This window comes from Girardinichthys multiradiatus, chromosome 11 (assembly GCF_021462225.1).
Source record: "Girardinichthys multiradiatus isolate DD_20200921_A chromosome 11, DD_fGirMul_XY1, whole genome shotgun sequence".
In the NCBI taxonomy this organism is placed as follows: domain Eukaryota; kingdom Metazoa; phylum Chordata; class Actinopteri; order Cyprinodontiformes; family Goodeidae; genus Girardinichthys; species Girardinichthys multiradiatus.
The window spans coordinates 14,492,491-14,516,879 of record NC_061804.1 but is presented as its reverse complement, the minus strand read 5'-3'; the positions used below and the strand labels follow the sequence as shown (position 1 = coordinate 14,516,879).

Below are 24,389 nucleotides of genomic sequence, written 5' to 3'. Positions count from 1 at the left end.
TGGACAGCAGTCAGGTTGACAGTCTTACCCATGATTGGGGTTTTGAGTGATGAACCAGGCTGGGAGTTTTAAAGGCCTCAGGAATCTTTTGCAGGTGTTTAGAGTTAACTCGTTGATTCAGACGATTAGGTTCATAGCTCGTTTAGAGACCCTTTTAATGATATGCTAATTTTGTGAGATAGGAATTTTGGGTTTTCATGAGCTGTATGCCAAAATCATCTGTATTAAGACAATAAAAGACCTGAAATATTTCAGTTAGTGTGCAATGAATCTAAAATATAGGAATGTTAAATTTTCATCATGACATTGTGGAAAATAATGAACTTTATCACAATATGCTAATATTTTGAGAAGGACCTGTAGGTCAAGCTCAGTTGGACTGGTTGAATCATGTTTGTGAATGGCAAGTCTCGCCAAAGATCCCGAAATGCAATTAGTTCTGAACTTTGACTAGATGAGAGAGATGGCCAAAGCTTGTAATGTTGATTTATATCCTAACCCTGCCTTAAACGTTTCCTTATATTTATCTTAGACCTGTTGACTGTTCTTTGGTCTTCATGAAGCTGTTTGTTCACTGATGTTCTCTAACAAACCAATGGCACAGAGGTGGATTCTGTTTATTAATTAGAGGAATACTGAGGACAGTTGGGTGCACTGGAATTTATTTAATATCAGAGTAATAAAGATTAAATACATATGTGTACCACGCTTTACAGATTTCTTTTTTTTGGTAAAAAGTGAAAACTAATAATCTTTCTACCTTGTAATTATGCTCCCTGTTGCATTGGTGTGTTTAGTGTTAGTGTTCTTTGAGGTTGTAATTGTGAAAAACCTCAAAAGGTATGAATACTATTGCAAGGCGTTGTAGAGTCAATGTTATTTTGCCTGCAGTCGTGTGAAATCATTATCATCACGTAAGAAGCACTGCACAGCAACCCAGCTTAAGACGTTTCAACAAATGTTTAAATGAATCAGCGCCTTCATGCGCTCACTCTTTCATCTGTTGATCAAACACCAGCTGCTCCACACTGGAGCCACCTTTATCACTTCTTGCCCCGGAGCAAAACACGGAGGCATGTGATAATTGCTCTGTTGGCGCTCAGTCACATCTTTCACCTCTCATCCAGTCCGCCACAACTAGTCACGAAGGCTCAGTCACGTACTGCATTCCAAGTTTACACGAGCCCTGACATGTCCCGGCTTATTACTAAGGTGTAAATAAATTTTTGTGATCTTGAAATAAAAACTGACAAATGTTAGAATAACCTTGCAAGTATTCCTGTCATTCACTCACAAGTCAGAAGCCCAGGAGGCCGGCAAAATGCTGAGCAGGGAGCTTTTTAACACATGCCTCATTTTAAACATCACGTTCAACCATTATTCTACGGTCGAAATGTTTTGTACAGTTTCTTCTTACCTAGACCGAATCTGTTCATAGCTGATCTGTTTGTAATTGGGTGGGTGGTTTGAATGTAATTTTATAAAGGGGGTTTTCTTGTTTTTTGTTAGTGATTTTAAAGGTTTTTCTGGAATTGTAGTCGCCCTGACCAAGTTTTTTAATGTGTCAGTTGATCATTTCAAACTTGGGAACAGATGGGACTCTGAACACTGGTTCATAAGTTTTTTAACATCAATTTATCATGAACTTTTTGTCTTTACAAAGCTGTTATAAAACTTGTATTCTGAACAGTGCTAATATTGCAATAAACAGAAATTTGTCATGTATTTGTCATTTATTACCATCAGCTGCATTTCAAGTAGTTGAGATTATTGACCAATTTCCACCCCAGCTGCCAATCATGGAAAAACAAAATTTTCAATGATTTGAAATATGATTTGAAATAGAAAAAAAAAAGTTATTTATTAGATGACTTATATATATTTTTTAAGGTTCAAAGTTTCGGGAATACCAGAGAAAAGGGGGCTTAATAGAGCTGGTTTATCAGAAAAAAGGTTAATTAGAGTTTGTGGTTGTAAAGAAAACTAATTGCAATGCATTCAAATAAAACACATTGTTTATTGGCTTTTAATGACTGCCAACTTGGGGAATGAGAAAACAAACATTTCATAATTTAAGCACATTATAAATAAAAACATAATGCACATAATTTGTAGACAGTGTTTTGCTGTATGATTTCCTGAAGAAATAATGTATTTTTAGCCCAAATCACCATGAGAATAGAAAATTATTGCTATTAGTGTTGAAGTTCACAAGCACCAGATAAAAAGCTACTATTCACAGTAAACCATAAATGCATATAGCTGGTAAAACATAGACTTAGCACATCTACTGTACAAACATCATATGAATTAGACATTGGGTCCTCTGTAGCTCACCTAATACTACTGAAGTTGCACAAGTAGTGAAAAATGTTTAACTGTAAGCTTAAGTTGTAGTTTTAGTCCTTAAAAAAAACAAGCTTAACCATTTTAAAAGAGATGTGAATTTATGAAAATAAAAACTGGTTTAGCATTGATCATGTTTTTATGTTAAATGTAAATTGTTTTCTTTTATTCTTCTTCTCATTAAATAAACATATGGAATGGGTGTTAAAAAGATTCTCAAACGCTGAACTCTCCATCACCAGATGGATGAAGGACCCTCTGCAAACCATTTGTTAGTTATACAAACAAGTTCAAATGTTTTATCATTTAGCCAAAAACAGGCACTAATGAGGGGAAGCAAGCTTGGGGTGAGCTTCAGTCCACTTCTGTGAGGCCACATGGTCTCCTGAACTCTTGTCCACGCTCATGTATCCACTTGTTCGACACTATTCACACACAAAAAGAGGAAAAGTTGTTTAAAGGGCATATCTTTTAAAAAATGTCACCCCTGTGATTAGTTGTTTGAGAAAACAATGATTCTCTGGAAGGTTCCGATATGTAAAGAACAAATAAAAAACTTCTTTAAGCACAACCCTTCATATAGTGGGTTTCACGTCCTGCTGAATTTGTAGGTTTACGTTACAAAGAAAATAATACTCTAGAATTATTATTTTAACAGAGAGAGACAAAATATACACAAAAAACATCCAGAAAACACACTTTTAATAAGAGTTATACATTGATTTGCTTTTAATCGAGTGAAATAAATATTTGATCCATTAAAAACCCACAGAATACTAACCAGCAAGAATTCTGACCTGCTCAGACCAGCTATGTGCCCATGAGACACACGAACTATACTTGTTCCTTTCAGAAAGTACTACACTCATTTTGTAAATGTCAGTGAATCAGTCTCTTCAACTCAAACCTTTCCACCATCATAAGGAAGACCAAAGAGCTGTCAAAGGGTGCCAGGGACCTGTTCAAAGCTGAAATAAGCCAAAATACCATCAGCAAGAAGCTCAGTGAGAAACACAATTCAGAAACAGAAGAAGTAAAGGATAACAGTCAATTGCTGACAGTCGGGAGCTTCGTGCAAGATCTCAGCTGATAGGGTAATGACGATTCTGAGAGCCGTGAGGGATAAGGCCAGAACTATACGGAGTGAGTTTGTTGAAGATCATAAGGAAGATGGAACCACAGTCATCGCGAAAACTGTTGGTAAGACTTCACCATAAAAAGGTCTCCCTGATTATGAAGGTACAACAACAGGCCTCTTCAAAAATACAAATGAACACCTGAATAGTTCAGATGCCTTGGAGAATCTAATGTGCTCGGATGAGACAATAATTCAGCTATCTCACATCAACTGGACTCATCGTGTTTAAGGCAGACAAATGCAGAATACAAACCCTAGAATACCATCCTTGCTGTCCAACATGGCAGTGAAAGAATTAGGTTTTGGGGCTGTTTCTCTGCTAGTGTACAGGAACCCTTCACTGCGTTGAAGGAACGATGAACAGGGCCAAATAGAACGTAGAATGTTGAAGGAGAACCTCCTGGCCCTAGTGATGTTTCAGGATAACAATTACCCAAAACATACAGCCATGGCAACAAATAAGTGGGTCAAGAAAAAACACTCTCCAGACCCTATTTCATGTCTGGATTTAGAGATAATATGTAAAAAGAAGAGGACCAAAATCCCTCCTATGCAGTGCACACACCTTATGACCAACTACAAAAAACACCTGACCTCTGTGCTTGCATACAAAGGTTTCGGTACCAAAGACTGATCCAAGTTTTGCTTGAGGATCAAATGTTTATTTCACTCAAACACTTGATTATTTATGACATTTATTTTATTTTTGTTGATATTCTCACTCTTTGAAAATAACCTACCATAAAAATTGTGGACTTCATTGTTAAATTCAAATTCATCAGGTGATTCAACAGCTTAAATGTTATCTTCCAATTATTCTCAGGAATTTGTGCTTAAATAATCATTTCAGCACATGACATGTACATTTAATAGTAATTATTCATGGCCAAATTGTAGATCAGAGGAAATGCAATGATCCGAAGATAAAATCTGTTGGCCTAAAAGCAGCTTTCTGTGTGTGCAACTGTGAACTGTCAGACTGGAGAATGTAAATTCTCTTCAAGGGTTAGGATTAGTGTGAATAGTGGGTATGCATCCATGTCAAAAAATGCATGACCTGAGGGGTAGGAGTGTGTCAAATGTGCATGTTTCCTAAGACATTTTAGTGCAATTCTGTTCAGGATCTTTTTTTCAGATTTGTCATGATCCAATCATATTTGAACGAGTCGCCGACACCTTTGAATGGTCCTAATCCAGGGTGGAGTAGGTTTGAAGTATGTCAGAGAGATTTCAACAGGGTCTCAGGAAACCAACTAAAGAATAATTATATAAGGGGCCCGACTCAGATCTGAGTATGGTGTGTTTCATTAATAAGGATAGAGACTTATGATGCACCAAACATAAAAAGGAGCCAATTTTCTATTAATCGTTGGTAACCAGTGATCTACTGCTAAAGCACTGAAAAGAAAATATTTTTCCCCTGTTACTTTAATGCATAAAAACCGAAAACTCACACTTCATTTGGTCCATCTACACATTATGAAACAAAATGTTCTTTGATGCACTTTGGAGTTTAGAAAAAAGTAGAAAAAGTAAAGAAAATGTGTTTTTGATGCATAAATAGGGGTAATCTTTGAATACCTTTACTTTCTATTGCATGTTTGTTACATTTGATGCTTAAATTTAAAGTTTACAGGTTTCCACAAGTGAATTTGTATTGTCACAATTTTTTGAATGTTATAGCATCCAAGATTTTTCATTTAGTTTTTTTAACCATTATATTTGTGAAATGGACTGCATTGCAGGATGTGACAACATAATAATTTGTACTTCACTTTCATTCTTACTAAGTATGTTGTAATAAATCTTTATAGCCATTACAATTTAGTAATTTATATAATCCTTACAAATCACAAATTTCACTGACTTACCCCATTTACTTCCTACAAGTACTGGGCAGGCTGCATGTCTGGTTCTGTAGTCTCCTTCTCCACTTCTGAAGAGATTATACCAGAACACTGATGTTCCCTGTAGATAAATGAAAGCAGAATTATTGTAAAAGGTATTGTTAATACAAAGTTAACCCAGAGGAAAACAAGTTTCATCATCAGAATCATATATTATTGAAATATACTGAATCATCAGGCTTTCATGAAGATTTTTTTGTTATCTTTGGAAAATGAAAAAATAAAACCTCACAATAAGACACTTTTATTTGCCCAGAAAAAAACAACCCAAAACATTCAGTGCATTCCAGTTTCATCACCTTTCTAGGCCAGATTGCGGCCCCAAAGTCAGGGAAGACTGTAGCACCTCCCGCCTCAACATCACTCATCTGTGAAAAACAGCAAAATAATGATCAGAACCTTTTTGCAAAGCTTAACTACAACACTAAAAATACTAATATTATACGTATCCCCTCTGGCCAGCCATTTAAGTCATATTCACCTGCTTTGTCTTCTCACATTTATAAATCTTTTTAAGAAAAGATACTAAAGGAATTTAATAGGCAGCCACCGATGATTCATCTTTAAACAAGTGTATGAAAAAGGTTTAAGCCTCTTCTTTTGCTGCTTAGTTAGGCCATTTAAAGTGATTTGAAAATCCATTTTATTTCACTGTATGTTTGTTTGAACACTTTGCATTTGCACACTGGTGAATTCTGTTTGTGTAAAGGTTTGCGGCATTACAGCAGTCTTAGTGCTATACTTATACAATGTAATCACTTCAACCTTGAGGGGAGTTGACATTTGTGCAAAATGAGAACAGGAAATATAATGGCTGATATTGAACTGTATCTTAGAAATATTACTCCTTCTTCAGGAGACTGAGCTTATTCATGGAACATTTTTAAAATGAAATCCAGACCAAGGTGTCTTTATCTTTACAAACAAATCTGATCACATTTTTAAAACATTTAAGACACTCATCCAAGGCAAAGATTGGTACAGAGCCTTTGCTTGTTGCCATGAGGCTCCAACAGAACATTCTGACCCTTTCAGACCAAAAACGTCAGGTTCTAATGTTGCTCTAATGTTACCCTTCACATAAGAGTTCAATACTGTACAGCAGGCCTGGAAATTAAAAGTACCCAAGTGTAAAATGCTGTTTTCGTCTGCCATCAGGTTGTGAATAATTCACAATTGAAATTTTTTACATAAGAGCAAGATATATTTTCTTTCAAAACACTTTATGCATGGAGCAACTCCAGTCTGCAGTGATAATTGTGTGCGCACTGTGTGGCTGAGGTCCATGCCAGTCATTGATTGGCTGTGTTCGTGCTACAGTTTAACAGACGGATAAAGAATCTGATTTACTGTAAAACAAGTTTTTTGAAGTTGCTGAATGCAGTCTATGAAACTAGAAATGTTTAAGGAAACTTTAAGAAGCATGTTTTATTGATTAACTGAAATTTACATGTCTGTTTTAAGCACTTTTAATTGTGTAAAAAACATTTACGTACTTACAAAACAACACATAAAGTAAATAAATACAACTGACGTGTGTTACATGCGAATCTTGCAGTTTCTGTTTTTATATGTCATTAAAAGGATGTAATAGAATCAGAATAGACTTCTTCCCTTTGGCGTTGCTCTCCTGACTTAAACGAGGCCTATTTTTGTTAAATGGAGTAAAGACGAAAATTCAATCTGGGAGACTCACCCCTCCTCCAGCTTCACCAAATGGCTTCTCTGTGCGTCTCCGCGCCAACCAATCAGCTTCAAGTCTACAATAATCCTCAGCCAATGATCCTTCAAGGCTCCACATTTAAAGTCTCCCATCCATGGATCTCTCAGCTGTCAGTCGAGCTTCGATTCTCCTTCTAAACATCTACGAGATACTCCTGCCTGTAATCCAGCTCCTGCTACCACTTCACCCGGTTGTCCCCGGCAGCAGCTTCTCTTTCGAGCTTTCGAGCAGTCATCTGGCACCCCAGGCTTCCTTGTCTTCTTCTACTCCAGTTCTTCCTCAATCCTCCCTGCTTTGTTCGTTCCATTCATGGACTCTCTCCAGCGCTCAAACTATCATCCATTACTCAGCTTCTTCAGAAGTTCGCTTCCATCTCTGCCACGTCAGCACTTTCTTGTCTCCGCTCTGCCGACGCTCAACCCGTTCCTTGGCTCCTCCCACTGTCATTACCATCGCAACGCTCATCCTAGCTCGTCTCTAAAGGTGAGATGTATCACTCCATTCTCTTTCCTCAACTATTCCTCATTCATATGTAATTCAGGTCGCTGCGTTTCCACTCCTCTTTCACATTCAGGTAGATCATATACTCCCACACATTCTATCATTTCACTCAGGCTCTGCTCCAAATCTTTCAAGAGCAGCTCATTAATCTGGTTTCTTTCATTGTTACCATCTCCTGAGGTTGACCACTGTGTCACTTCCCCTGATGGCTGTCCTGCTAAGTTTGAATCATCTCATCTCCGCTTCTTTCAATCTCCCTTTCGGCGAGCTCGTGTCGCCTTTAAGCATTTCAAATGTCTTCTGCTCTTAACCCTAAATAAGCTCGATCTCATCAGTCCCTCATCATCGACATTCATTTCAAACATGGCTTTCCGATTTTTCTACTATATCACATTCCTTCTCTGTCAAGCGGCATCCTCTTTCACGCAATCAGGAGTCTGCTAAACCGTGCATTCTCGTCAATGAAAGTTATATCATGACGCAAACCACATCTGATTCTAGCGGCTCGTTAGCCATCAGAGCGTTCTTTGTTCTCGTCTTCCTTTCTCCCAGCACTCCTGCCCAGCAACTCTGGCTGCTGGCTTCCCGCCCCAGTTTCCTCTCGATCTGGATGGTATTTCTTTCTTTTACGGTGATGTCGTTCTCCCGGCTGACTCCAGTTTTCGGTCTCTAGCCCTGGTCCAAAACCAGCCTCTCGAACGGATGATTCACAATCCTTTGTTGTCAAAATTTGCAAGTGAACTCATCATTATAGCTAAGAATATACAGAACCTATTACCTTCGTATTTCTAACAATATCCTGCTTTACCTTTTTCCTTTGAGTACTCTTACCGTATTTACCACGCATATTAAACTTGTAAAGTCTGCCTTCTTTATTTTCTCTGTAGCATTAAATCAATGCTATATATAATATTTCTATTGTCTGCGACTTTACTTAGCTTTTAAAAAATTTAAACTGGTTAGAACAGCAACTTTTGCTCCCTAGAATATCTATTCATTTACATATTCGAACATTTCTACCAACCTCGTTCCCTTATCATCCAGGCGCAAAGGGTCGTTTACTGTTTCAATACTTCATAATGATCCTTTCCCGTTTATTGTGGTGCACACTTTCTCTCTGCAGATCAGGTCGGCGCTGATGTTCAGTTGCGTCAATCAATTTTCAGCACCTTTCTGAACTAGTGTTTTCACATACAAGCATTAACTGCATTATTGTCACAGCAGAATATCAACTTATGAAGATTTCATGTCAGTCAATATCACGGACGTTGCTCTTTCCTCCATCGTATCCAGGCAGGCCTGTCATGTTCCAGGTTATTCAATTCAGCCACTGATGCTTGTCTTGTTCTAATTTCCAGGTATTTTGCCGCCTCTCTTCATAGCTACTTTCACCCTTCTCTGATTATTCCTCTCTCCGTCACTATCAGTTTCACATTGTTGTATCTCAGGTCCAGCTCCTTCCACTTCAAAACCCATTTCTTCACCCGGCAAAACCTAAGTAAACTTTGTCCTCCCTTTACTCACCATCTTACCCGCTTCTCATTTAGTCAGTTCTAGCTTTTATTATCTCAATCTTTCGACATTGTCGTTTCGAGCTCCCGTACATTTGCAGCCTATTAACAGGAATCAATTTATCAAAGATCATCTTCTGAGCCCAGACCAAGCTTTTCTCTCTTCACGCCATTTAACTTCTTCTCAAGACATTTCAAATCATTGCATTTCACAGCGTGACTCCAGGCTGTGGGAGTCTCCTTACGATCCTTCGTTCCAATCGTTTTTGTTTAACTTATTCTGAATCTCTTCTCTCCAGCAATCTCCTCCTTGCCTTTATGGCTTACTTAGACTAAGTAATTTACTACTCCTTCTAATTCATTCACACCAGCTAGAGATTCAGCTTTCAGACCTCAAGTTCTATTCAGTCCCTTTCAAACTTGTCTTCAATCACATTTAAGGTTGAAGGTAGATGTTTCATTTTCATAGCTCGCCTCAATGGCTGTTTTTCTCCTTCCCAAGCCATGTTCTTTTATTTTCTAACGTTGCATATCAGCTCACCCTTCATGCCTCTTTCCTTGCTTCAGGAGGAGTTCCTATGATCACCTCCTGGTTTCTCAATTTGTGAGGCAAATTTGGTTCTATGCAACCTTTCCCCTAGTCAGTTCTCAGGTCACTCATTCAGAATTGGGGCAGCCACTTCAACAGCTTCCCTACAACTCAGCCGCTGGTCGACTTCAGCATTCTTTGCTTATGTCCGCCTAAACTTCCATTCTGCGCTCTGCTCGACAATCTATCTGCTCTTAGTAGAGCTTTCGCATAAACAAGTGACAATTGGCCTTTTTAGTTTTAACTTATCCTTGCTTCCTCTACTTGTTCATCAGGCACGACCAAGTCCTTCTCTCTGCTCGCATAGTCAGGTTTACCAAGTTTCCATCCTTCTGCTCGTCAGCTATCACTAATTTCTCCCTTCGCCTGTTGGGCTCGCCCACATTCGCATCCGCCAGGCTTAGTCAGGTTTATCATGTCCCATCCACGCCTCATCAGGCACGTTCCAGCCTTAGCAATTTATTTCATTCCCTCTCCAGCCAGTCTGCTTCTTCTTTCTCCTTCACTCGTTAGGCTCAGCTTAGCTTTTACTTGATAATTTATGTTTCCTTACCCTTGACTTTGGCCAGATTCATGTCCTTCCCCTTCTTCGCCTGCTAGGCTCTTATCATTTCCTCCCCACCCTCGTCCTCCATCCATATAACTTTTGTTCAGTCTTGGCCTCGGTTTTGGGGGGTGAAATATCTAATCCTATCTCCAGGTTGTTCAAGCCCCCTACGAGTTTCAGGTTAAGTGTTTTTACTTCCTTTATTAACTTTCGTTCCATCTAAATATTTAGTCTTCTCAGACTTTAGTTCTACCCTGATATTTCACCTCATCTCTATATGCCAACGCAAGTCCACGTTTCATCTTTAGTTTTCGCTTCGATGACCCATTCAGCTAATTTCAAGCCATGATCAAATTCGCACTCAAACATTTCCCATCATTCTTCTCTTTCACACTCCATAGGAGCCCTATGTCTGCCTCCTGTTTTCTCACATTTTAGACAGACTCTATTCAATGCAACCTGGCCTAGTCAATTTTCTACCCATTCACTAAAACTTGGGGCTGCAATTACTGCATCTACCCAAGGAATCTCTACAGATTCCTTTCAACACCTGGCCTCTGATCTTCAATCGTATGCATCATATGTTCAGATTTCCTTTTTTGTTTTCAGTCTCTCTGTCCCTAAGTAGGATTTCATGCAATTACTGGTGATGGATGGCCTATTAAATCATTTTGATCATCTCAGGTATGATTCATCTCATTCATTTTCTGTTTTCCAAGGTTTTTGTCAGCATCTTCAATCCCTTTCATTCATTCATTCTCTTACCTCCTCGTCATCTTTCATCCTCCTCCCAGCAGATTCAACCTTCGGGGTAAAGTCTTATTCATTTCAAGAATACTTGTTGACAGGTTGGGGCGTTGTTTCAATTTGTCTTTTTTATTTGATAGGTTTCAAAATGTCCAGTGACAGAATTTTTAGACTTAAATCCCAAATTGGACTGCCTTCATCTTCTATAATATTTACTGTATATCCAAGAGCAAGGTTTGTCATATTTTCTTGTCTTGGAATTTGGTGTTTTATAGGACCTAACCTCTCTCGTTTGTCTCTTTTCAAGGTCTAAAGTGCTCCTCTATGGAAAATAGAGAAAAAAAAACACAAATATAAAACACAGCACATGAATAGTTTAACTACATTTAATTTGTGGTTGTTTTTCAGGATCTGGGCTTGGAGGGAAAGGAGCTCTAAATAATTCAGAATACCAAGAGATTTTGGACAATTCCATGCTCTTTCTGTGAACAGTTTAGGGATGGTCCCTTCCTCTTCCAACATGAGTGTGCACCAGTGCGCAAAGCAAGGTCCATAAAGACATAGATAAAAGAGTTGGTGTGGATGAGCTTGACTGGCCTAATCTCCAAGCGATACAACACCTTTGGGATGAATTCGAGCAGAGCCTGAGAGCCAGGCCTTCTTGTCCAACATCACTCTATGACCTCACAAATGTTTTTCTGGAAGAATGATTACAAATTCCCATGAACACGCTCCTAACCCTTGTTGACAGCCTTCCCAGGAAAGTTGAAGCTCTCATAGCTACAAAGGGAGGACCAACATCATATTGAACCCTATGGATTAAGAATGGCATGTCACTTAAGTCCATGTGCGAGTCAAGGCAGGTGAGCGAATACTTCTTGTGCAAGAAAAACAGTGAAACAAGTCCTACTGGTCAGGAGGAGGAGAGAAAAATCAATGAAGATAAAGTTGTGATGCGAGGCTGTGATACAGAGAGCAGCGTGGGAATTGTAATAAAGGAGTTTTTTTTCCGTTTTTTTTTCTATACTGGTCAGCAACGTTCTGCTTAGCCGGGGGCCACTTGGCAAATATCACAAGTCTATTGGCAGGACACTGTGGTCTTAGCTCATTCAACTATACCATTGTTGAACTGCACATGCAACACAGATGGATGGCTGCCATTGTCACTTTTCTATAGAAACCATAATTAGAAAGATGTGGCTTCCACAACTGGTCAATAATCAGCGATGACTGAATGCTCGTACTTACGTAGTTTAAAATTGTCGCCAAACGATTTCCAGTGCCTAACCTTTTGAAAGCATCAGGCTCCTCTTTCTATAGAGATAAAAATTTAAAAGAGAAAATTCAAGATAAAAACAGCACACATCATTACTTACATAATTTAGGAAGGTAGCAAGTCTATTTCCATCGACCTTGAGATTGCTGTCAAAGGGACGCTGCAACAGATGTTTATATGTTGAACTTATTATCCAAATGACTCTGCGAAAAGAGCCTGCCACTTGGGGCACACACTGTACTCAAATTCAAGCTCCAATTTTATATTAAAATGTTTAGTGTTCTCATAAAGGCATACTATGCAGATTATTTTCAAAAATAAAGGAAAAACATGCAACGATGTAAATATAATTTTTCTCATGAGTGTCCATGGATATTTTTTCTGTAGATATCTGCCTCTGCTTGCATTTTAAGCCTTCTGTGATATCACTGTTTTCAGTAGGTTTGTTGACTGAAACCTTTGAGCAAATGGGTACACAGTGCCTTCGAAGGGGTGAAGATCATAACAACAGCAGTAATGTGTGGAAACTCAGAAAAGGCTTAAATGATGAACTGAGTTATAAAGTACAACAGAAATTAACAGTAAAATAGAATAAATATTGATCCTTGACTGCTTAAAAATCTCTTCAATCTCTTAGAAGTCAGGAAACAGAAGTCCTGCAGAAGCAGTGTGGCTATATATCTTGTAAGTCTACGTTTACTTAATGTAACTGCATAGTATGCCTTTAAATGATATCCATAAACATCAATAATATGCAGAAGTATTCCTTACCTTTAAACCGCATTTTGTCATACCAGAAGCGTATGTTTTTGTAATTTTATGTGATAGACCAAATTTGCATAGTGCGTTATTGTGGCTTAGATCTGGGGAGGCACAATTTTCAAGATTTTTCTCCAAAAACAGAAATCAGAAAAGGATGGTGTGCACATGCATTAAACTTTTCCACCATTACTCTTTGCAGAAAAGGCCAAGGTCAGTTGGATTGGATGAAAAGTGTCTGTACACAGCAATTTTTAAGACTTTACAGAATCTTAATTTGATTCGGGTCTGGAGTTTACCTGAACCATTTCAACACTTGAATATATCCCTTGATCTATACCACACCATCATAGCTCTGCCTACATGCTTATGGTTGTGTCTTCATGGAAACTGGAGGTTCATCCCACACTCAAGACTTCTGGAGCCTCTAGCAAGTTCACTTCCTGGATTGTCCTGTATTTACCTCCACCCATCCTGTTCTCAAATGACCGGCGTAGCATCTTTTACGTAATTTGTTTGTCACAGGCATGTCTTGTGGGACCTCTTCCATAAAGGACAGATTTGTGAATTGCAACACTAATGGTTCTGACAACAGATTCTCCTACCTCCGCTGTGGATCTCAGGAGCTCTTCCATAGTTACAACGGGCCTCCGAGCTTCTCTTATTAATGTCCGGCCTATTAGGTTATGTGGATGGCCATGTTTTGCATTTCTGCTGCTGTGCCGTGCTCTTTCCTAAATTCTGATTACATACATGTGGATTCTACTAACTAATTGGGTGACTTCTGAAGACAATCTGTTGTACTGGACCTTATTTTAAAAAAATAAGGGTAAAGAAGGTTGAATACAACCGCAAGACTCACTTTACAGATTTTTTATTTGTGAAAACGTTTAAAATCCAACTATCCCTTTCTTTCTACTTCATAAATATGCACTACTTGTGTTGGTCTGTCACATAAAATCCCAATTAAATACATGGAAGTTTGTGGTTGTAACATGGCAAAATTAGAAAACATTTAAGGAGTGTGCAAGTTGATTTAATAGATTCTTTTAGGTTGTTGAGTAAGAATGTTCAGTTTTGCCCTTTTGTATTAACTATACTTAAACTACATATAATATAATATAATATAATATAGATACAGCAAAACAATAAAGATTGAGAGAAAATGCTATTTTTAGATTGCACCAACATGTCATCAAAAAGAAAACTCACCCTTGAAAAGTCGAAATGTGGCTCATACTGTCCTCCAACTCCATAGTTTGCAACCTGACAAGCCATTGACAACACAGTTAATTAAAAGAAGAAAATAAAAAGTGATTCCCCACACCAGACATCATAATTGTTATTCCCTTATTGAACACAAAAGTTAATCAAAATTGAACACATCCAATAATGCCTGACTACAGGTAGACTCAGGATTCATTTATTTTCAAAAACTATTAAAGTTTATTTGTACAATTCATAGAATTTAAGCTTGTAGGTAAGCAATCCATTGTGTGAAGATGATGTCTAGTGTTGCTCCCTGGTTCCAGACATTTAAACCAATAAGTAGTGACATGGCATCATTGTGTCATATGTAGAAAAAAATGCCTGGGATAAAAAAAAATCTCATTTCTAATAGATATTTAGAAATCCAGCATTATTTTCTTTTGTGCATACAAACTCCACAAAACTTCAGATTACAAATTTGTCCACACAGGTTCTCTGGAATAGAGTAAATTTGACATTTTACCACTTTATTAGCTAAACCTCTAGGGTGGACCTCTTTTTCCTTCAGAACTGCCTGGCATAGTTTCAGCAAAGTGTCGAAAGGACTCCTCAGAGATTTTGGTCTGCTGCTGAACATGCACAACAAAATATGTTTATCCACACAATAGTGCAGGTATTTTCTTTTTTTAGATCATTCTCTGTGAGCCTGATAGATAGTCAGTAGATCAACAGTGTGCAAAATATTTAGACCATCCTCTCTGGATTGTCAACCACGACAAGTTTAAAGTTACTTAAATTCCCGTTCTTCCCCATCCTGATGATCAGTTTGAGCTGCAAATCAAACACCTAGATTTATAAATCTACTGACTGGCTTCCTTGATAATGTGACTCACTATTGTGTTAACAAGCAAAAAAGAAAGATACCATGTAAAAAATGATTTAGATCCTTCGCAATAATGATTGGAACCATTGCTGACCAGTTTTTTCCATGTCTCCATTAGTATTTTAAGGATTTATCTTTGACCTTGAGCTCCAAGTTTTTGATGTTGGAAATCCTCCATGACATAGCCCGAATCTTTAGTTTTTTTTAATCATGTTATTAAAATTAAACAGATTTTAGTCCCAACACTAAAATCTTAAGGGTTAGGGTGAGTACAGAAGGAGAATTACCTGAAGTAGCTCTGCAGTTTGTACTGTGAGGCCAGTGATGTCTTCTATTCTCTGATTAACTCTGTCAATTACAGGGTCCTCTTCTCCTTCCAACCATGCACTTAGGAAAGAAAAACAGAAAATATATACCTACACAGTTAAAACCCAAATAACTGCTTCTCCATGTCTTTTTTACTGTTAATGCTTGAAAACAAATAACATGGATAAATACATGTTCAGATAAATCTTTATTTTATTCAGTAATAATATTACTAATACTAAGAGTTATAAACCTTTCCACTGAAAGTAATTACAATCCAGACTAATAAAACAGTATTTAACTGTTTAAACATAGGTCATAGGTAAAATATATGCTTAGTTATGTTTGTGTCTGGCTTGTAAAGCACTTTGCTGCAACATTGTTGTGAATTAGCACTATATAAATAAACTGAATTGAATTAATGTTTTATATAGATAAAGTTGACCTTTACCTTAACTAATAGCACCAGATTTGTTCTACATGAATATAATCAGTTTTCCTGACCTTCAACATTTTAGCTGAAATAGAAGGTAAAAATAAAAGTACAAAGATGACTGATCTGGGTAAAAACTGACAAAATGAATCCTCCCCAATTCTTTATTTACTCTTAATAAGCAATAAGTCTTCCTATTCATTTTTTTCCTACAGTTATTGTAGGAGATTAACAATTAGACTTTATTTATAAAATACCCGTCTTATAAAAAGTTAGCGTCTTTTGACTTTCAGGTGACATTTATGGAAAACAAAAAGTTCACGCTACAGTGATATTATATCATCAAAGTAGCGCATTTCAGTAGAAGAATGCTCCTGTGATTTTCTCATTAAACAATTTTTTCAAACAAAAACCAACAACAGTGGTGGGTATACAACATAAAATGTCAATATCAACAATGTGTGATGCGCCCTTAAGCATTAATTATAGCTTTACAATGCTCTCTCATGCTGTTCACAAGTTGACTTATTGTCCGCTGAGGCATGGCATCCCACTCTTCTTCAAAGGTGGCCCTCAGGTCACTGAGGTTCTGAGGTACAGAGTTATGAATCTGAATGGGTTTTCTATTGGATTCAGGTCTGGAGAATGTGCAGGCCCGTCAATTCAAGGTACCCCTATCTCCATCAGCCGTTCCCTATTGATAAGATCTCTAAGAGCTGAAGCATTGTCATCCATGAAGATGAAATTAGGGCTGTGTTGTTCATGCAGGAGCACAATGACTGTATTAATGATGTTATTCAGGTAGTATAAGCTTGTCACTGTACCATTCACCAAGTGTAGGGTAGTTCTGTATTGACTAGACACACCTGCCCACACTGTGACACCATCATCACCACCAAAGGCTCATCTGTTTACAACAGTGGCTGATGCATAGCGCTGTCCTTGACATCTGCAACATCGTTTGCCCCTGTAGGTCGTCTAGCACACAGACCACGCTGATGTAAACGATTTTGAATGGTCTGACGTGACACTTGGGTGCCTTTTACACAGGGCACTGTTTACAATGAAGTAGTTCACAGATGTGGCCAAATAATGTCTACTACTATGCCTTTCTGGGACTTTTGCAGTCTCTGTATCTCTGTTGCAACCTGCTGATGACACTCTGTGATGCTCTAAGCTCAGTGGCCACTTCCGTTGGAGAACGTCCTGTTTAAAGCCTCACAGCGGCGAGGTACTGTTGATCAATTGTTTTAGCAAGATGACATCTTGGTGTCATCTTGGTCTCATGATGTCAAAATGTGAACAGCACGATGAGGCGGACTGTTTAAATACCAATTCTGACTGAACCAGGAAATTCATTGGTCGATTCATGAATCGAACACATGTGAATTTTGCTGTTAAGTTCCTTGTTAGAGAACAGCAAGTTGTGCAAGAAGTACTGAAACATTGAACAGTTGGACATGTGCATTCAAAGGTTCAGAGAAGATCACATTAAGTTCAACTGTAAAGGTTATAGAGCATTTTAGGTTCATTCTGAGATTTCACCCGAAAGCTGAATATCCCTAACTTTTTGTGAGTAGTGTATTTCAGACGTTTTTGTGAAATCATCCACAATGATAATTTTGCAATTTGTTGCTCAAATATTCTTCTTGTTTTCAGCAACAATCATATGTGAATCACTGATAAGTTTGAAGACATTTATTAGATGCCTGCCACTGCTAAAGTATAGTACTAGTGGCAAAACTAGCATTAAGGAAAGTACTACGTCTCTAAGCCAATAGAAAAATAAACTGGAGAGATATTCTGAAAAACCGTCTGGGGACTGGAATAAGGCAATGTTCAGCTTGATCGACCTGACCAGTTCTTACGTTTCCCCTTCTGTACCCCTTCTGAGAACATTTTTGGTGAAAGTTTTATTGTGACAACGTAGAAGATCTGTGGAGCGTCTTTCAGTGTAATACAGTCTATGAAGCTGATATAACAGATATCTGGCTTGAGTTTGGCCTCGTGAAATGTTTGGTATATAAGCAGTGCCCCTCTTTGGACTCGTACAGCTATAAATGAAATACCTTTAATATTTTTTGTAGGACCACAGAGAAATTGTATAAAATAAATAACTGGAACATGTTAATATTATAAACACTTTTCTGTCTTTGGCAGAATATAAAGTCTCAATATAAAGGAAGTTTCAGAATCAGTAAGATGACCAGTAAAATAAAATTGTTTTCGATAGCAATAATTCCTTTTTAACATGGTTCTGGAATGTCTGTACTGGGAAGGTATATAATAATATCCGACTGGAGCGCAGCCTGAAGACTAGAATCCAGCTGGTGGACCGGACACACCCTGTTTCACCCTGCATAAAACAAAGTTGAGGGTGCAAGGCCATATGGTATGAGCTTGCTGTGATGGTATCACAAACACATGACTGGTTCTGGAGAAAACCATCGTGAGCTACAAGTGATCACAAACAACAAACAACCCTCTGCGCAGCCAAACCACACTCTACTAAATGCCAGCCAAGTAAGCCTGACAAACCTCCTAGCATAATTATATAACACCAGGAAATACATTTTTGTAGAGCTAAAACTAACAACTTTTTGCCCCAAATTACTTGGCAACCAAAGAATTTATTTGGCTCATAAATGACCCCTGATGTTGATTCGGTTATTACATCAACCCCAATCCCTCATTCAGTTGGTAATTATTTGTTCAAAGCCTGGTAAAAGTTCTACTCGTATATTACACTGATGTTTCTTAGCCACATTATGTGTCCTTTTAATTAGTGCTATGATAGTAGCACTAAGTGGACATCTTATCCCCACAATGTGTTCATCACATATAGCCTTCATATTTTCTGCATGCCTTGCCATAAACTCATTGAATTCTGCCCATTCACTTGCCCTAGACAATTTTATCTAAAATCTACCTTCCACTTAACACTCTGAGAATTGTTTTTTTTCTACGTAGTTATCTGTTGATACTCTTTGGTTTAAGCTGGTAGTAAATATTCATTTTTTATTGACATAAATTCTGTGATTTTATGTGTCTTATTACTAACCAGTGCCACAATCCTGTATAAAAAAAGATCGATTAATGTTGAGTCTAAATAGAGTTATTCCAAAACTTGGAATAACAGTTGGAGAAATGCCTCTAAAAAACCACAAATAGCTATACAGTAACAATACATACGAGTAGGATTTCTAACAAACATGTTAAAAATCATTTTAGTGATTAAAGCCAGTATAGGAGAAGGTTTACATCTGGATTACTAACCTTTTTGATACTCTGTAGTTAGCTGTGGTCAGAACTCCTGTTTTGGGATCACGGACAGTAGCTCTGGCAAGCTTACAAAAACAAACAAACAACAAAAAGCACATAATAAATATTTTAATAAAGGAATTCATCTGTTTCTGTTATTGCCCCACCAGTTTTTTTTTTTCCATTTTCATGGAAATATGTCTGTCAAGGTACCAAAATATTCATAAAGCTGAATAATTAATTTTATTTACATCTTTCCATTTTACAGCTCAATAGAAGACTATAGCGATTTAAACCAATCCTTCAATACATCAGATCTACAGCTTTAAATAAATACACCTTACTCACATCTGTAAGCCAACTTTCCAAGCAAATATGAGGAGAAATTCTAACAAACCGTATCACACTTGTATGGAAGGAAATCTGACAGCATCTATTGTTTTAATTTTTATTTTGTTCATCTCACCCTGGGTTTTGCCAGCTCCTTAATTTTCTCAATTTCCTGATCTGACAGCATTTCCAGGTAGCGAACAATGTGGGGGCTGTCCCACTCATCCTCTTCCTTCATTGGCTTCAGCAGGAGACGAGGGTTCCTACTACCATCATGATAGCGACAAAACAAACGGCTCCTCCTTGCTTCAGTCTGGGGAAAATACAAATAAATTATGAATTTAACCGTATGAAATCAAATGTAATTTAAATGCTGATGAGTTTTACTTTTAACTTTGTATTAAAACGAATATAATTACGACTCAAATATAGATGATGAAGCTGTGGTGAAGGACAATTTTATGTATTGTCTACATAAAACAATCCAGTAAAATGTGTCTTTTGTTATGTGTTGTGTATATTTTTCAAAATCAGAATCTCCTTTATTCACCATGTTAGCATGTACAGAGGTTGGAGAATGAAACTGAAACACCTGTCATTGTAGTGTGGGAGGTTTCATGGCTAAATTGGACCAGCCTGGTAACCAGTCTTCATTGATTGCACATTGCACCAGTAAGAGCAGAGTGTGAAGGTTCAATTAGCAGGGTAAGAGCACAGTTTTGCTCAAAATATTGAAATGCACACAACATTATGGGTGACATACCAGAGTTCAAAAGAGGACAAATTGTTGGTGCACGTCTTGCTGGCGCATCTGTGACCAAGACAGCAAGTCTTTGTGATGTATCAAGAGCCACGGTATCCAGGGTAATGTCAGCAAACCACCAAGAAGGACGAACCACATCCAACAGGATTAACTGTGGACGCAAGAGGAAGCTGTCTGAAAGGGATGTTCGGGTGCTAACCCGGATTGTATCCAAAAAACATAAAACCACGGCTGCCCAAATCACGGCAGAATTAAATGTGCACCTCAACTCTCCTGTTTCCACCAGAACTGTCCGTTGGGAGCTCCACAGGGTCAATATACACGGCCGGGCTGCTATAGCCAAACCTTTGGTCACTCATGCCAATGTCAAACATCAGTTTCAATGGTGCAAAGAGCACAAATCTTGGGCTGTGGACAATGTGAAACATGTATTGTTCTCTGATGAGTCCACCTTTACTGTTTTCCCCACATCCGGGAGAGTTACGGTGTGGAGAAGCCCCAAAGAAGCGTACCACCCAGACTGTTGCATGCCCAGAGTGAAGCATGGGGGTGGATCAGTGATGGTTTGGGCTGCCATATCATGGCATTCCCTTGGCCCAATACTTGTGCTAGATGGGCGCGTCACAGCCAAGGACTACTGAACCATTCTTGAGGACCATGTGCATCCAATGGTTCAAACATCAGGATGACAATGCACCAATACACACAGCAAGACTGGTGAAAGATTGGTTTGATGAACATGAAAGTGAAGTTGAACATCTCCCATGGCCTGCACAGTCACCAGATCTACTACTACTAATAAATTATTGTGGTCTAAAACCAGGTGTTTCAGTTTCATTGTCCAACCCCTTTATATATACAGTGTTTTTACAAAAGAGGAAAACAAGGTTGAATTAGTGCAAATACCTTTTATGGCACAAGGAAAGTGTCAGAAATAGTGGGATCTTTTCTGGAGGAGCCTGTAGATGTGGAAAAGTGGAAAAAAACTCCCCACAAAAAAATCTGATCAGACTACGATTAGATGTCTTTTCCGGATGAATATACTTACAAACGTTGCTGTTTTTCGTATTTATCTTAATATTATTTTAAGCCCGCACATTGCTTGTATGACACGAAGACTGCCCTTTGTTTTTATGCCAACTGCAAGTTTTTGGACAACAGGTTATGCAGAAAGGTGATGTTGGTGGGGCGTGGTGCCCCCATTGGATAATGGTCGAGGAAAAGCTGTGGTCATTTAATTTAATTAAATGTTCTTTAAGGCCTGCAAGTGAAAATACAGTAATTATTGATATTCTGTTCAGACAAATAAAATCCTCCACTTCTGTCTCACCTCACCCACACTTAACTGATGCTCAATCAGTTGGATTTCAATTTATGTTTTCTGCAGCTGCATTTTTAGGAATTCCTTTCTGATTACACATGTTTCTAAGTTATCACACCTTGTACAGCTGTTTGCAGGGAGTTTTAAGGACAGAAAAATATCTCAATTTCAGTTGCATGTCTACCCTTTTCATATTGTGTCATGAGCCAATCTTTAACTTCAAATACATCATTAATTGCATGGGTTGAATATAGCCAGTGAATGCCACGTAATTCAGTTGGTAAAGGTAAACATAAGAATTGCTTATAACTGGACTTGATTTGCTGCTACGAATTTTTTCTTGCCAGCTGGGTTCCACCTAGACACACATTTATTGAACACGCAAACATTTTATTATTTTTTTAATGTTGAATAGTGTCCAAAATACAACTTTAATTCTCAGTAAAATCAAAGTCACGCATTGACTTGGTCAGCAATTCGCTGCCACGCTTACTCTTGCTCTTTTGCACCAGCAACTGTATTGCTTTTGTTGTTTAATATGTTTTGATATTCTCCATATGCCATCATTGATATTTACTATTTAACAATATATTGGTAAATGGTTTTGATTATTTTATCTTTTGTATATGTTCTTCTGTTAATGGTCTGTAATATGTTATGCTCTTATTCTATTGCATGAAATATATTGGGACTGTATACAGTGAACGCATAGGTGAGCTCCACCCTTGTCTTGTTTGGCCAATCAGGTTGTGACATGACTTTGCTGTTTTCAGTGATATTTGGACACATTTTTAAAGCGTCTGTGACAATTTTCATGATTTATTTTAGTCACTATTACAGAGAACGCAGAAGAATCAGGAGAAGAAAGTCATCAGAAGCCAGAGCACAAGTGCTGCAGCATGCAGACGGCCATCTAATTTGACCAGAGTCTATTTTTGACATATGCCAGAGCACAATCAGAGTCAATATGCACATCAGATGCACTGAACAGCATGACTGTCTGGTAGATCTCCCGACCTCTGACATAATTTCTCTTGCGAAATCAGAGGTTTCTAGTTCGAAGCAGTTTGCCGAAAAGTCCTCAGATCACAACTGCCTGTGCTTGTGGGACCTGCCCATCTGTCCCTTGTCAGTTTTCCAGCTCTGATCCTCTTCACTTCAGGAAAATAGTGCAGACTAACGGCTGCAGTCGTAATATTGCCGCAACCGCCAGCAATGCACCGTTTCACCATATTAATGCTGTTGTAACGCAACTTGGCTTCTACCTGCACCGTTTGACATTGACGTTCACACAATAAATGACTGCAGACTTCCCCTTTAACGTCATGTGGCGACTATGGACTGGCAAAATTTAACATCGTAATATGCTTGTTTTGTGTCACAATTGCCTTTTATCACGTCTTTAATCCTAATATCATGTCAATTACTGCCCAATTCCTTCAGTATTAGGATGTTTTCTTTCAATTTCGGCATTTGTGGGAAAAGCGTGTCACAGGAACTTTAAAGTTGTCTATATAATTGCTTGCTTTGATGCTGTGTTCACTTGTGACACCAAGAAAGACACAAAGGTGGGCCACTCAACATGAAATTTGCACAATAAAAATGGAAACTTATCAGTGAGCTCAATGTCTCACCATTTGGAGCCCCTCTCCTCTGCACAAAGCCTCATATGCTTCCCTCTCTGGCAGATGGTCCTTTGGTCGAATGTAGGTCCCCAGGTGGATGGGTTCCTCTGAGGCAGGTTGATAGGCTTGGTTCATCTCATTAAGCTGTCTGGACAGCAGTCGCTCAAAGTAACGGAGGTTCCCTCCTGCCCTCTCATGGGTGGGGTCTGTCAGTATAAAAATAATGCATTTTTAGCACCTCTAGAAGCAACTGGAAAACCTGCAAATCTGACAAATTTAGGTTCCTTTTGTTCTCCAACATGAAGTGAGGCCATAAATCTGACACTATAAAACAGAAAACCTTTAACTTTAGTCGAAAAAGGGCACAGGCGTTATTTTCCTGGTCATTAATAAGTTTGGTTTATTTCAGTTTATTTCATCAAGCGCTTTATGTTGCTGTAAATCAGTTGATGAGAAATGAAACCCTATATCTCAAGTTTTTATTTTTTTCTATCAGATGAAGACAACATTTTTAAGTTATGCACACATTTTAAATTCCATAACATGGAAGTTCATGTCAATAGAGACGTGCTAATAAAAACTGGATGGAATATAAGAACTCCACATATATTCATAAACTAAAACTCTTAAGCATGCAGATAAATGTTTATATCTTACAACTAACTTATTTGAGTCGTCTTGATCAACTTTCTTATTCACTGACAAATACTTCATTGAAGTCTGCATTCTTTTGTGTCAGCCTGGTTTCTGTTTGCTGATTAAAGCGTTGACTGAAAGAACAAGTATGCCATTTGTGATTATTATTATTAGACATACATTATTTCTGTATGTAAAGTATGTGAGCAACAGATACTTTTCTTGGAGACCCTAATAAATAATTCTGGGTCTTATATTGCAAAAATGTACAATAGTTACATATGCAGAGGGTATATTTATGTCAAAAAGGTTTTCAATGACTAAACGCAACTCTTCTCAGAAGGGTTAAGCTTTATTTAAGTTTGAATTAGAATTCCACCTCTTAATAAATATGCCGTTGCTGTTACATCAAGGTACGTATTAAATATGCACCTACAGGTACCTGGGCTGCACTAAGACCAGAAGCAGTTATCTAGAAAGCGTTAATATAACTTTTCCAGACTTAACTTTTTACTACCCAGTTTTTTAATTTACATTTTAAAACCTAAAATATTAAAATTGACCATGAATTGCAGGCA

General features: G+C 38.0%; 1 protein-coding gene across 2 annotated transcripts in view; it reads right to left on the bottom strand.

Annotated features, from left to right (window-relative positions):
- Positions 1-1,997: 1,997 nt before the first annotated feature.
- The window catches only part of p4ha2 (procollagen-proline, 2-oxoglutarate 4-dioxygenase (proline 4-hydroxylase), alpha polypeptide 2), a 42,652-nt gene continuing 20,260 nt past the window's right edge, over positions 1,998-24,389 (bottom strand). Inside the window, exons 7-15 of one of the 2 annotated variants that reach the window (XM_047379433.1) lie at positions 23,185-23,381; positions 19,603-19,779; positions 19,152-19,222; positions 15,424-15,523; positions 14,257-14,310; positions 12,258-12,323; positions 5,691-5,759; positions 5,356-5,452; positions 1,998-2,771 (exon numbers count right to left, since the gene is read on the bottom strand). In XM_047379433.1, the coding sequence (XP_047235389.1) occupies positions 2,701-2,771; positions 5,356-5,452; positions 5,691-5,759; positions 12,258-12,323; positions 14,257-14,310; positions 15,424-15,523; positions 19,152-19,222; positions 19,603-19,779; positions 23,185-23,381 (902 nt within the window). In that variant the 3' untranslated portion in view covers positions 1,998-2,700. Of the gene's footprint in view, positions 2,772-5,355; positions 5,453-5,690; positions 5,760-12,257; positions 12,324-12,385; positions 12,446-14,256; positions 14,311-15,423; positions 15,524-19,151; positions 19,223-19,602; positions 19,780-23,184; positions 23,382-24,389 lie in introns of both variants that reach the window. The other variant, XM_047379434.1, reaches the window with a different exon arrangement.